Source organism: Cheilinus undulatus, linkage group 7, assembly GCF_018320785.1.
Source record: "Cheilinus undulatus linkage group 7, ASM1832078v1, whole genome shotgun sequence".
NCBI lineage: Eukaryota > Metazoa > Chordata > Actinopteri > Labriformes > Labridae > Cheilinus > Cheilinus undulatus.
The window spans coordinates 3,395,030-3,409,879 of record NC_054871.1 but is presented as its reverse complement, the minus strand read 5'-3'; the positions used below and the strand labels follow the sequence as shown (position 1 = coordinate 3,409,879).

Below are 14,850 nucleotides of genomic sequence, written 5' to 3'. Positions count from 1 at the left end.
TCTTATGATAAAGATCACCAATGTTGTTCTCATATAATCTGCTCCATCTGCCCCCGGTCTCCCCTACACTGCAGAAATGTGAGACTCGTCTATAAAGATGAAAATCTCACATATATGTCATTAAAGCCTCTAATTTAACAGAGGTGAGTCTGTTTCTCCTCTCTGCTCCAGTCCTGACCATCATGGATGCGAATAAAGGAGAGAAATACAAAGAGGAGCTGAGGAGGAGGGCAGCTCTTCATCATCATCATCATCAGCGTGTGTGCGCGTGAGCTCCTGTATGTGTGTGTGGTCTCTCTGCTCTCTGCTGCCTGTCGGACTGCTTTTCTCCTCGGACTCTCTCAAGGTAAAACTTTTGACTCTTTATTCTTTATTTTCTCGTTTTTGTGAGTCAGCTCTGCGGAGACGCTTCAGCAGAAACTCTGAGACTTTAGTGTTCGATAAAATAAACTTTGGGATGTTTGATCGATGAGGATGAGGAGGAAGGAGAGGAGAGGAGCGGAGCTCTAACGGAATAAATCCGGATTTAACGGAGGAATAAAACACGTCCGAGTCTTTTTTAACGGTTTTAACTTAAACACACTCAAGTGACGTCAGAGCGTGTCTTAGTTTTGGTCGGTTTCTAGAAAACCCCGAATGATCGAATAATTAATTATTTAATTCAATCAAAGATCGATAAACGGACTCAGAGATGTCTGAGAAACGTCTAAATAAAGGTTTGACATGTTCACGGGGTCATGTTTTCGTGTTTTATTCAAGTTTGACTCTTAACGTGACTTTATCTGAAACGTGCTCCCATTTAAAGGAGCATTTCACCAATTTATACATGTCTAAAGGCGTTTCTCTGCATTTAAAAGCTGATCACAGATCAATTAAGTTTTTAATATTGTTCTCTCAAGTAGAGTTGGGTAATAAGGACCGATGGTGGTGATATATATATATATATACATATATATATATATATATATATATATATATATATATATGTATATATATATATATACAGTCTTATTTTTAAAGCAAAGAAACAGAAAATATGTCAAAATAGCAGAATGATAAACTTTGATTTGGTTCTGGTTCAAACCAAACTGTACTGAAGCAAGGAAAGCAGAAGTCCTGTCCTCATTTCTTCCTCTTCATTATTAAAATTGCACCATGCAAACATTAAAAACTGCATAGAAACACTGGCAACATTTCCATAACATGGGGTTGTCGACTCACAAACAGCATATGTTTAAAAATGATTTTTTTAATGGTCATGGTATCAGAAACTCAATCATATTCAGTCATATTGTAACTGAAAGAGACATAGAGAGCACTGCCGAAATTACAAAAAAATGTTGGCAACATTTGGAGAAGTGAGTGGAACTAGCAAGAAGGGGTGGTTGCCAATGTTTCTGTGCAATTTAGACAGCATGCATGAGTTTACCTGGAATTGTTTTTTATCAGAAAGGGAAGAAAAAGCTCAATACTGGGCAGTTTCCCACTTTTAGTACCAAAAATTGCATTGAGGAAGCATTGCATAAACTGCATAAAAACATTGGCAACATCCCCTTATACTGAGGTTGTTCACTCCTCTATAAACTTAAATAGCACGTGTGTAAAAATGAGCAGGTCTCCATTCTTTTAGAGGCTGGTGTTATCAAAAAGGTCAGACTCTCATGATCTTTAGTCAGATTTAAACCAAAAGGGAGAGAACAATGGCTGCAAATATGTTTGCAACATTTGGAAAAGTGACTTGCATAAACGAGGATTGCCAATGTCTTTGTGCAATTTAAACAGAATGCACAAATAGTTTGTAGCTTAGAAGGAAAAAAATGCCTGAGACTGAGCAGTTTTTCCACTTTAATTATGAGAAAATTGCATCAAGAAACATTGCATAAACTGCACAAAAACACTGGCAATATATTATACTGAGGCTGTTCAGAACAATGGTTGTAAATATGTTGGCAACATTTGGAAAAGTGAATGTTTTTGTGCAATTTAGACAGCGTGCATGAGTTTACCTGGAATTATTTTGTATCAGAAAGGGGAAAAAAAGCAAAATATTGCGGTTTTCCACTTTTAGTACCAAAAATTGCATTGCAAAAACTGCATAAAAATATTGGCAACATTCCCTTATACTGAGGTTGTTCACTCCTTTATACACTTAAATAGCACATGTTTTAAAATGACCATTCTTTTAACGGCTGGCGGTATCAAAAAGGTCAGAAACTTCATGATCTTAGATTTAAACCAAAGGAAGAGAACAATGGCTGCAAATATGTTGGCAACATTTGGAAAAGTGACTTGCATAAACAAGGATTGCCAATGCTTTGTGCAATTTAGACAGAATGCACAAAAATTGCATAAGCTGCACAAAAACATAGGCAATATATTATACTGAGGTTGTTAAGAACAATGATTGCAAATATGTTGGCAACATTTGTAAAAGTGAATGTTTTTGTGCAATTTAGACAGCGTGCATGAACTGTTTGTGTCTGAAAAGAAACAATTACCAGAAACCGGGCATTCCACTTTGATTATGAAAAATAATCAAGAAGTAAAGATGCAAAGGTTGCACAAAAACACTGGTAATATTTCCTTCTATTTAGGTTGTCAGACTCGTCTATACTGCATGTTTAAAAATGATCAAACCGCCATAATTTTAATGGTTGTTGGTTTCAAAAAGTGTATAATTATTGTCAGTCATATTTTAACAGAGAGAGAGCATGCTGTCAGAATTACACAGATATGTGGGCAACATTTCTTAAAGCGGTTAGAACTGCTGAGATTGCTGGTGTTTTGGAGACATATGCATCAGTTTGCTTGGAGTTTTCTATCAGAAAACACAAAATTACCCAGCATTGGTTGTCTTGGCTTTTTCCCCTGGAGTGCCTCCTACTGTGTCTCTAAAGGACAATTATGCCCCCAAAATCCAACCGGAGGAAAAGGTGTCAAATTGCTGTCAAAAAAAGCACAGTGTTGATTTTTTATTGATTAACCCCTAAGAAACTAGGTCTGTTTGCGTGAGTCTGCCTGCATCATGAGCTGATGAGTTGTAAATATCGTTGCCTGTTTGTGACATGTATTACTGGAGGATACCACTAGAGGGTGCTAGAGAGAGCTCAGGCTGTATACAACCAACGCCAACCATAAAGGGGTATAAAGGGGAGAGCTTTCTGGGGCCCAGCCAAATCGGGGTCAGTGGAGGTCAGAGAAATCCTGATCTGTTGGAGAGTTAATCTGTGACAACCTTAGATTATCACAGATTAATCTGTCATTGTTCTTTTTTTAACATTAATAATAGCCATTCTTATCAAAGCAACAAAAAATGAATTTTAGTCATTGAGACTGTGGTTTCAAAATGTAAACCCCTTTCTTACACATAATTATCTTTATTTGTGAAGTCAAAAATGTGGATGGGAACAATAAACTACATGATGAGCAAAGTAATGTCAGACTTCTAAGCCATTAAAAAGTGAGACAGTTAAACAGAGAGTGATAAAAAAAACTGTGAAAAGAGGCAAAAATGGGAAAAAAGTGGCAAAAAAAAGGTAAAAAAGCCCCATGAAAGGGCAGAAGTGGAAAAAATTTAATAAAACAGGGGACACTGTTAGTCAGGACGCTAGCACCAATGCTACCGATCCAACACAGATACACTGATACCATCAAAACATAATAACTAGGGAGGGGCCATTCTCTGGGTTTATCAGGGGCCATTCTCTGGGTTTATCAGGGGCCATTCTCTGGGTTTATCACGGGCCATTCTCTGGGTTTATCACGGGCCATTCTCTGGGTTTATCACGGGCCATTCTCTGGGTTTATCAGGGGCCATTCTCTGGGTTTATCAGGGGCCATTCTCTGGGTTTATCAGGGGCCATTCTCTGGGTTTATCACGGGCCATTCTCTGGGTTTATCAGGGGCCATTCTCTGGGTTTATCAGGGGCCATTCTCTGGGTTTATCAGGGGCCATTCTCTGGGTTTATCACGGGCCATTCTCTGGGTTTATCAGGGGCCATTCTCTGGGTTTATCAGGGGCCATTCTCTGGGTTTATCAGGGGCCATTCTCTGGGTTTATCACGGGCCATTCTCTGGGTTTATCAGGGGCCATTCTCTGGGTTTATCAGGGGCCATTCTCTGGGTTTATCAGGAGCCATTCTCTGGGTTTATCAGGGGCCATTCTCTGGGTTTATCAGGAGCCATTCTCTGGGTTCATCAGGGGCCATTCTCTGGGTTTATCAGGGGCCATTCTCTGGGTTTAGCAGGGGCCCATCCTATCGGTTTATCAGGGTCCATTCTTTGGGTTTGTCAGGGGCCATTATTTGGGTTTATCAGGGGCCATTCTCTGGGTTTGTCAGGGCCATTCTCTGGGTTTATCAGGGTCCATTCTCTGGGTTTATCAGGGGCCATTCTCTGGGTTTATCAGGGGCCATTCTCTGGGTTTATCAGGGGCCCATCTTATCAGTTTATCAGGGTCCATTCTATGGGTTTGTCAGGGGCCATTATTTGGGTTTATCAGGGGCCATTCTCTGGGTTTGTCAGGGTCCATTCTCTGGGTTTATCAGGGTCCATTCTCTGGGTTTATCAGGGGCCATTCTCTGGGTTTGTCAGGGCCATTCTCTGGGTTTATCAGGGTCCATTCTCTGGGTTTATCAGGGGCCATTCTCTGGGTTTGTCAGGGGCCATTCTCTGGGTTTGTCAGGGGCCATTCTCTGGGTTTATCACGGGCCATTCTCTGGGTTTATCAGGGGCCATTCTTCTGGTTAGTCAGGGGCCATTCTCTGGGTTTATCAGGGTCCATTCTCTGGGTTTATCAGGGGCCATTCTTTGGGTTAGTCAGGGGCTATTCTCTGGGTTTATCAGGGGCCATTCTCTGGGTTAATCAGGGCCATTCTCTGGGTTCATCAGGGGCCATTCTCTGGGTTTATCAGGGGCCATTCTCTGGGTTCATCAGGGGCCCATCCTATCGGTTTATCAGGGTCCATTCTTTGGGTTTGTCAGGGGCCATTATTTGGGTTTATCAGGGGCCATTCTCTGGGTTTGTCAGGGCCATTCTCTGGGTTTATCAGGGTCCATTCTCTGGGTTTATCAGGGGCCATTCTCTGGGTTTATCAGGAGCCATTCTCTGGGTTTATCAGGAGCCATTCTCTGGGTTCGTCAGGGGCCATTCTCTGGGTTTATCAGGGGCCATTCTCTGGGTTTATCAGGGGCCCATCCTATCGGTTTATCAGGGTCCATTCTTTGGGTTTGTCAGGGGCCATTATTTGGGTTTATCACGGGCCATTCTCTGGGTTTGTCAGGGCCATTCTCTGGGTTTATCAGGGTCCATTCTCTGGGTTTATCAGGGGCCATTCTCTGGGTTTATCAGGGGCCATTCTCTGGGTTTGTCAGGGGCCATTCTCTGGGTTTGTCAGAAGCCATTCTCTGGGTTTATCAGGAGCCATTCTCTGGGTTTATCAGGGGCCATTCTTTGGGTTAGTCAGGGGCCATTCTCTGGGTTTATCAGGGGCCATTCTCTGGGTTAATCAGGGCCATTCTCTGGGTTCATCAGGGGCCATTCTCTGGGTTTATCAGGGGCCATTCTCTGGGTTTATCAGGGGCCATTCTCCGGGTTTTATCAGGGGCCATTCTCTTGGTTTATCAGGAGCCATTCTCTGGGTTCGTCAGGGGCCATTCTCTGGGTTTATCAGGGCCATTCTCTGGGTTTATCAGGAGCCATTCTCTGGGTTTATCAGGGGCCATTCTCTGGGTTTGTCAGGGGCCATTCTCTGGGTTTATCAGGAGCCATTCTCTTGGTTTATCAGGGCCATTCTCTGGGTTTATCAGGGGCCATTCTCTGGGTTTATCAGAGCCATTCTCTGGGTTTATCAGGGGCCATTCTTCTGGTTAGTCAGGGGCCATTCTCTGGGTTTATCAGGGCCATTCTCTGGGTTCATGAGGAGCCATTCTTTGGGTTTATCAGGGGCCATTCTCTTGGTTTATCAGGGGCCATTCTCTGGGTTTATCAGGGGCCATTCTTTGGGTTTATCAGGGGCCATTCTCCGGGTTTTATCAGGGGCCATTCTCTTGGTTTATGAGAGGCCATTCTCTGGGTTTATCAGGGGCCATTCTCCGGGTTTTATCAGGGGCCATTCTCTTGGTTTATGAGGGTCCATTCTCTGGGTTTATCAGGGGCCATTCTCTGGGTTTATCAGGGGCCATTCTCTGGGTTTATCAGGGGCCATTCTCCGGGTTTTATCAGGGGCCATTCTCTTGGTTTATCAGGGGCCATTCTCTGGGTTTATCAGGGGCCATTCTCTGGGTTTATCAGGGGCCATTCTCTGGGTTTATCAGGGGCCATTCTCTGGGTTTATCAGGGGCCATTCTCTGGGTTTGTGAGGGGCCCATCTTCTGGGTTTGTGTGGGGCCCAGCCAACTCTGTGTGTCGGCCTGTTTCCTTCCTGATTTGTTGGATGTAAACTTTTAACATGGAAACACTCAAAGAGATTACTCTAATGGTAACACATTGATCAGGACTAACTTCCTATTAACTCTGACAATCAATAGTGAAACCAGATCAGCTCAGACGGATGACTGGTGGTCAGACCACGCCGTCTGTACTTTGTTTCTAGGACATTTTCCTCTGCGTATAGACTTAATGCTCACAGCATGTGGGTTTAAAGAGTGGATGCACTGGAATCAAAGTCACTGCTTTGCACGGTCACATTTTGAACTGTAACACCACACCTATTTATTATTTTTGCAGGTTTAAAAATCCACTTTAGAACAGAATTCATGAGTCCCAGCTGGCTGGACATGTTTGACTTTGTGCAGGGACAACTCTGGACTTGGTTAATCACTTTGGCTATTTTAGTCTCTGCTGCTGTTGACTGTCACACCTTTACAGCCTCCACCACACATCCATCCTGCATTTTGTGTCCAAGTATTGTTTTTTATTATTTTTATTTAGCATTTATTTAACATGGACACACAGTAACACTGATGCTGTGATATTTAATCATACATAGGTCCCAGATAAGTCCCATTGATATTTATCATCTTTGGATCTCAAAGCTTGTTTGCCCTAGATTCTGGCCCGGTCTTTATAAAACCCTCGCTCTGACCACTTGATGTTTTCAGACTCGATGCATGTTCACGTCTCGGAGCAGGGTGCCCTGATTCTTGTTGTAATGGAGGGGTAGGCGAAGTGTGGCTGCATGACCCTCCAAATGGAGGCTTTCTAGAGACGAACTCCAAACAAAGTGTCATGGGAAATCTCCCAGAATGTCTTTAGAATCATCGGCAATTACTGATGATTTAGGAGACATCTGAATTGAATGCTGTTTTAATGCATTATGATCATTTTGATTTGAAACACTTGTTCTAGGATTGTCATCATGTCTTTCCATAAATGCTGTCCATGACTTCTGATGACGTATCAGGTCCCATTTTGTAGATGAGGGACCCAGTGTTCAAGGTTCAAGGAGGCATTTCAAGGCTGAATCCCATTTCTTCCCTAATTTTTGCCCAAATTTTTGTCAGTGAAGGGCCAAAAATGAATCGGGGTGGAGGGTCACGGCCCAAAACTAAACATTCATGTTGCAGTGCATGAAATTAAATGTGCCTATAGCATAATTTTGCAAAATAATAACTCATACAAAGTAATTTTGAAAATGAATAACACTATTCTTAATGGTGTTTCACAGCATGAAATTACTTAACATCCATGTGGCACAGATAGTAATTGGGCATACCGCCTTGAAATCAGTTTCAGTAAAAAGTACTCATGTTCCCAACTATTTTTAAACTTTGTCTTATCAGTGTGCCACTGTCTCACACGCTCCATCTCTGCCATGACCCCAGCCTCCTCTCACTGACTCACTCTCTGGTCATGGGCTTCCAGATTTGAGCTGACAGGAGCTCAACAGCGCCGCCCTACCCCTGATGTAACACAATGTTAATTTGTGGTCAGGAGACGAAGTGCAACAATAAATAAATATTGAAAGAAATATTTAGACTGCTGGCAGTGGGAAAATAATCATTTAAAAAAAACAAATCTCAAACATGGGCAGCAGGGCCAAAAATAATAGCTCGTGGGCCAAAGTTGGCCCGCGGGCCCCAAATTGGACAGCCCTGCTCTACAGTCTGAAATCGCACCATATTGTAATTTCGCCCAGGGTGCCAGAATAGCTAGAACCGGCCCTGTACATGACTATTGTACTCTGATAAAAGTACAGGTACTCTGCTTAAATTTTACCAGTAAAAGTACTGGTCTATAAATCTACTCGAGTAGAAGTCAAAAGTGTCTGATTTAAAGTTTACTTTAAGTACTGACTGACTTCTGAGGAGTTGTACAGTAATTTGAATTTTACTTCATGTAAGATAATAGATCTCCAACCAGGCTGCTCAGGTAAAGTAGCACCTCTAAAATAAGTTAAAATACACAGAGAAACTGAAAGTGTTAACTGAACTCTCAGAGTTCTACTCAACACTTTAAAACAGCGTTACTCCACCCAACCAAAGAGCCAAACTGCTAAAAAATACCTTTGCAAGAGCCACAATCTAAGTAGTGAAAAGTGGGTGAATGGGTTAAAGTGGCAATAAACATAAGTTAATGGGGGCAAAATAGTCAAAAAGCAGCAAAAAATGGTGAAAAGGGGCAAAATCGGCATAAAATGCCAAATACTGGGTGACAATTGACAAAAATGGGGTAGGAAAAGTGGCAAAAAGGGCAGAAAGTGACAAAATTTGGGAGAGAAGTGACAAAAAATGAGTTACAAATGGCATGGCATGGCACTTTCCACTCAAAAGAATGAGTGGAAAGTGACTTAAATGGGCAAAAGGCAGCAAAAAGTGGCTAAAATTCAGGGAAAAAGCGGCATTTAATGGCAAAAGGCAGGTTAAATGTGTAAATAGTGGGAAAATGGGGAAAAATACAAATAGTAAAAAACACAATAAAAGAGTCAAAAACTGGGCAAAAATGGGTAAAAGGTGGCAAAAAGAAGTGACAAAAGTGGGCTTAAAGCAGTAAAAATGGATTAAAAATGGCAAAAAAAAAAAAGCAAATGGGGCAATGGAAATATACAGACAAATTGAAAAGCTGACAATTAAAGCTCAGGCTAATTTCTGAGGTCAAAGTTTCCCTTTTTTAAGGTTTTCTGGGGGAAAAATATTTCAAATTAAGACATACAGTGCTTCACAAATCTATTAGACCACCCCCTTAAGCAGGGGTTCTCAACCTCTTCAGCCCGCAACCCCCAAAATAAAGGTGCCAGAGACCGGGGACCCCCGCTGTACCTGAAGGTGGTCGAACACAGCCATGCACATTCAAGAACAGTCATGTGGAGACAGGGCCGTATATTAGGGGGGAAAATGGCCCAGCCAAACTGGGTGCCAGCAGAATCATGGTCCATTGTGAAGTTAAGCTGTGGTGTTTTATATCTAACCTGAATCATAACCACTCTTATCAAAGAAACAAATATATTTTTAATTCATTTGTGCAGTAAGTAGCCCTCTTAAAAATGTCGATCATTTTGTTTAGAACAGAATTAAAATACATTAAAAATGGCTAAAATGAGTTAATAATGGCAAAAGAATGTTTGGAAAGGTGGTGAAATTGGAGTTTAAAAGTTGCAGGAATGGGTTAGAAGTGCCAAAAATGGGATAAAATTGGCAAAAATAAAAAAACAAAATGGCAAAAATTGGTTAAAGTGGCAAAAACGGATATTAAGTGGTAAAAGGGGATTTAAAAAGTGGTTGAAATGGCGTTAAAGTAGCAAAAATAAGTGGAAATTAGGTGAAATGGGGTGAAAAATTGATGTAAACCTGCATAGAAGGGCAGAGGCAGAAATAGGCAAAAAAGGGCATATTAAATTGTGAAATGTAGCACAAAAAGTGGTAAAGAGGGGTTAATAGTGGCAATGATGGGTCAACAGAGCCAACAATAGGCAAAGAGTGGCAAGACTTGGTTTAAAAATGGCAAAAACAGGCAGGAAAAAAGTGGTAGAAAGGGTTTAAAACCAACAAAAAATGGTTTTAAAGAGGGAAAATTTGTTAAAATTGGCAAAATTGGTGGGAAAAAAGTGACGAAAACAGGTTGAAATCTGACAAAATTGGTGCAAAGCGGAAACAGTGTAAATTTTATAATGTTCCTATTTTTCTTAAGGCATCTGGAGACCCCCTCTCAGTGTCTCGCTACCCACAATGGGGTCCTGACCCCAAGGTTGGGAACCACTGACCTTAAGTAAGGTTTATGCCACAGCTGCCCTAAATTAACAGCATTGATAATTACCAAAAACATTTTTGATGTTTCTGCAATGGTAAATACACCAATATGTAGAGGCTCTTTAACCCAAATGATATTTTTAATGCTAAAATAGAATTATTATTGTTATCTATGAATTTTCAAATTTACTGACTTACAAAAAAACCTGAAAAATAGTAAAGCACATTAATATTTCTTGATCAATATGTCAAATTATAGTTATTTACTTTCATTCCTGAACAGAAAAATAAGTTTTAGTGGTTGAATGTTATGCTTGATTCATTTCTGACTTCTCAGAGAAGCCCAGTGAGCCGGCTCAAATTTGGGTGAATTCAGTTTGAAATTCCTCATTCCTGTTCAAAATGGTAAAACGTGGAGAGCTGACTGAAAATGACAGAGTCCGCATTAAAGCACTTCATGATGCAGCTGTGGCATAAAGCTTACTTTGGGTGGTGGTCTAATGAATTTGTTAAGCACTGTAAAAGAGTCACACGTTGAGCATCACTGCTTTAAAAGTTTCTGTTTTAGTCCATTCTACTTACAGTTAAACTATACTTTTGAAAGTATGTTTTAGAATATGATAAGAGCTGCAGTAACTCTTGGAAATTGCTGTCAAAGCAGATCTCTTCTGGCTAGAACAGAGCAGAGAATCAACCTCCTATCAATACTACCCATACAGATGAAAATTACACATAATGTGTCCTTTAGGAACAGCTAAAGTCATAGGAGGGAACTCTACCTCAGTGGATAACTTCACTCATGGTGCAAATGTGCTTCACATCAAAAACAGTGACAATTTCCTGAAACAGGAGCAAAATAACCCCAGCAGAGAAAGGTGTACAACATCCAAACACAAGCAAACTCATATTAAACATATCTAACACTCTGCCCAACGGCATGATGGGAAACTCCACCCACACATCAACCCAGGTTTGAAATGGCAGTGAGCTACAGAACAGCCTCTTTAAAACACGTTCCTATAGCTTCAGCTGCTGTATAGTTGTAGTCATGATGCATAGTTGCACTCCAAGATTTGACTAAAAGCACAACAGTCAGTTTGCATTTACACACTTTCGTATAATTTTCCAGTTATCATGATTTTAGCCGATATATGCAAACCTGGATTTGACAACCTCAGAGCAGACAAAGACCAGTTCTTCAGACTCAGTAAAGTTAGAGCCTGATCTCCTGCCTGACTTTAAGGTTCAGTTTGATCTCTCTGAGTGGATTATTTGTAGATTTTAATTTTTAGGGTGCCGGTTATAAATCCTCTCCTCAAGTTTGTAATAGATCTATTTCAGGCTGATGAAAGTGCAGATTCGAAACCTCCTCTTTCAGTCAGCCTCTTAGCAAACATAAAGAGGGGTTAAAAGTTCATCTTAAGGGCGTTAAAGAGGCCAATCACTGATCAGATGTGAGTCTCTGACTGTGTCTTTTCTCCCTGCAGGACCATGTCTCCGCCCTCCAGCTCCTGGACTCCCTCTTCCCCTCTTCACGGTCTCCTCCTGACATGAACGACTGAATCTGAGGACGCAGCACCCCCTGCTGGACCCCTGCTGCAGCCGCAGGCCATGGCTGAGTCCAGTTACTCCGACCTGATCGCCAAGCACTACAACTACACCGGAAAGTTCCGTAAGACGGCGCAGGACTCGGGCCTGAAGGCCGACTCAGTGGTATTCATCATTGTGTGCTGCTTCATCATCCTGGAGAACATTCTGGTCCTCACCACCATCTGGAGGACCAAGAAGTTCCACAAACCCATGTACTACTTCATTGGGAACCTGGCGCTGTCTGACCTGCTGGCCGGTGTTGTCTACACTGCCAACATCCTGCTGTCGGGCGCCAACACCTACAAGCTGACGCCCACACAGTGGTTCTTCAGGGAGGGCAGCATGTTCGTGGCGTTGGCGGCGTCCGTCTTCAGTCTGCTGGCTATCGCCATTGAGCGCCACCTGACCATGCTGAAGATGAAGCTGCACAACAACGGGAACACGTTCCGCGTCTTCCTGCTCATTAGCACGGTGTGGATGATCGCCGCCGTGCTGGGCGGTCTGCCTGTGATGGGCTGGAACTGCATCGGGAGCATGACGCAGTGCTCCACCGTGCTGCCGCTCTACCATAAGACCTACATCCTGTTCTGTACCACCGTCTTCAGCATCATCCTCATGGCCATTGTCGTTCTCTATGCACGGATCTACGCCCTCGTTCGCACGCGCAGCCGTAAGCTCGTCTTCCGTAAAGTCACCAACGGGCGCGGGAACGCTGGGGCCAACATCAAGAGCAACGAGAAGTCGATGGCGCTTCTGAAGACAGTCATCATCGTCCTGAGCTGCTTCATTGCCTGCTGGGCGCCGCTCTTCGTCCTCCTGCTGCTGGACGCCGCCTGTGAGACACTCACCTGTCCCATCCTCTACAAGGCCGAGTGGTTCCTGGCGCTCGCCGTCCTCAACTCAGCCATGAACCCGCTCATCTACACGCTGACCAGCAATGAGATGCGCCGCGCCTTCATCAAGACGCTGCTGTGCTGCACCGCCTGGCTCCGCCCCAGGCCCAAGTTCACGGGGCCAATCATGGGGGCCGAGTTCAGCCGCAGTAAGTCGGATAATTCCTCCCATCCCAACAAAGAGGAGGCGGAGTACTCGCAGAGGGAGACGACAGCGGCGTCCTCAGGGAACGTCACCTCCTCGTCCTAAACGCTCGCTGTGAACGAGTCGTAGAGTCTCAGACGTAGGGTTTGATTCGGCAGGAAGCATGAACGGCGCACGGCGGCGGCGTCACAACTGAACTGAACTGAGCTCAGCTGATACACTCTCACAGCACTTATGGAGACTTTGAACTGGTTTAACTGGGACCAGTGGACCCTCAGATGAAGATGCTGTGCACTTAGTAAGACGCTCACACCTCTACGAGTCACATCGAGTCACATCAAGTCACTTCAGTCCGGCCTGCAGGACGATCAGCTGATGTGGGTGGAGCTGATCTGAAGAAGAGACCGGTGTGAGACTAGAACGTAGAAAACTGGCTGTACTGACCCTCTAAGAACCTCTAGAACCTTTAGAACGTAAACACAGCGCTGAAATATTTAAGGAGTACAAATTAATTCATACAAATGTTTTTTCTCCACTTTTCTTATCAAAACTTCACATGAAAGTCAAACAGGAAGTCAGAGATCAGCTGATTTTTGGTTGAAATGATAAATACTAAAAATGTGAAGTTAAAATTAATGTTTATCTTTTATTTTGAAAAGGTGCCGCAGAGGAAGCTGATCTCTGACTCTCTGAGATTTTAAGATATTCTGTAAAAAGTTAACTTTGTAAAGCTGTAGAAACTTAAAGGGGCCCCAGGTGGACATGGGAAAAAATGTAAAGTGATGTTCCATGGGGCTGTGGATGTGAAGATACATTTAAACGGTCCCTTTAAATTTTCTTCTGCTCACTAGAAGTCTTCCCATGAGCTTTGATTTGTTTCATATTACATATTTTAACCACATTCTTTTTATTCCATGTCCCTCTAGGGCAGGGGTGTCAAACTCAATCACAGCAGGGGCCAGATTCTGGATTCAGGACTGACCCGAGGGCCTAACAGGGTCAACATTTAACCAGAAACTGTCATCATCGTATCATCAGTAACGAATTAAATTTAAAATCATGAGTTTTAAAGGTCCAAATATGAGATAAAATTCAAAATAATACACTTTAGAATTCAAACTATAAGATTAAAGAAGTCAAAATCATGAGTTTTAAAGGTCAAATAATGAGATAAAACTGGAACTCATGAGTTTTATCAATCAAAATATGAGAAAAAAATCAAAATCATAAGTTTTAAGAGACAAAATGACATAAAACTGTATATCATGGGTTCTATCTGTCAAAACATGAGATAAAATTCAAAATAATACACTTTAAAATTCAGATTATCAGATGAAATGTCAAAATCATGAGTTTTAAAGTCAAATATACAAAAAAAATTCAAAATGATAAGTTTTTAAGGTCAAAATACAAGATAGAACCGTAAATCATAGGTTTTATCAGTCAAAATATGATTAAGAAATTCAAAATCATGAGTTTGAAGGGTTACGATATAAGGTAAAATCAGTTTTATCCATCAATATAAGAAATAAAATTCAAAATAACACATTTTATAATCAAAAATATGAGATTAAAAAGTCAAAATCATAAGTTTTAAAGGTCAAATAATAAGACAAAACTGGAAATCATGGTTTTATCAGTCAAAATATGATTAAGAAATTCAAAATCATGAGTTTGAAGGGTCACAATATAAGATAAAATCAGTTTTATCCATCAGTATAAGAAATAAAATTCAAAATAAGACATTTTATAATCAAAAATATGAGATTAAAAAGTCAAAATCATAAGTTTTAAAGGTCAAATTATAAGACAAAACTGGAAAATAGAAAGTTTTATCAGTCAATATGATTAAGAAATTCAAAATCATGAGTTTGTAGGGTCACAATATAAGATAAAATCAGTTTTAGCCATCAAAATATGAAATTAAATTCAAACTAATACATTTTAAAAGCAGAAATATGACTTAAAAGTCAAATTCATGAATTTTTTAAGGTCAAAATATAGGATAAAATTGAAATCGTGAGTTTTAAATGTAAA

The 14,850-nt window shown here is 41.5% G+C and overlaps 1 protein-coding gene across 1 annotated transcript; it reads left to right on the top strand.

Annotated features, from left to right (window-relative positions):
* Positions 1-288: 288 nt before the first annotated feature.
* On the top strand, positions 289-14,443 carry s1pr1 (sphingosine-1-phosphate receptor 1). Its single transcript, XM_041791624.1, has 2 exons — positions 289-346; positions 11,673-14,443. Exon 2 carries the CDS (start codon positions 11,797-11,799, stop codon positions 12,916-12,918), a length of 1,122 nt encoding a protein of 373 aa, XP_041647558.1. The 5' UTR covers positions 289-346; positions 11,673-11,796; the 3' UTR covers positions 12,919-14,443.
* The last annotated feature ends 407 nt before the right edge of the window (positions 14,444-14,850 follow it).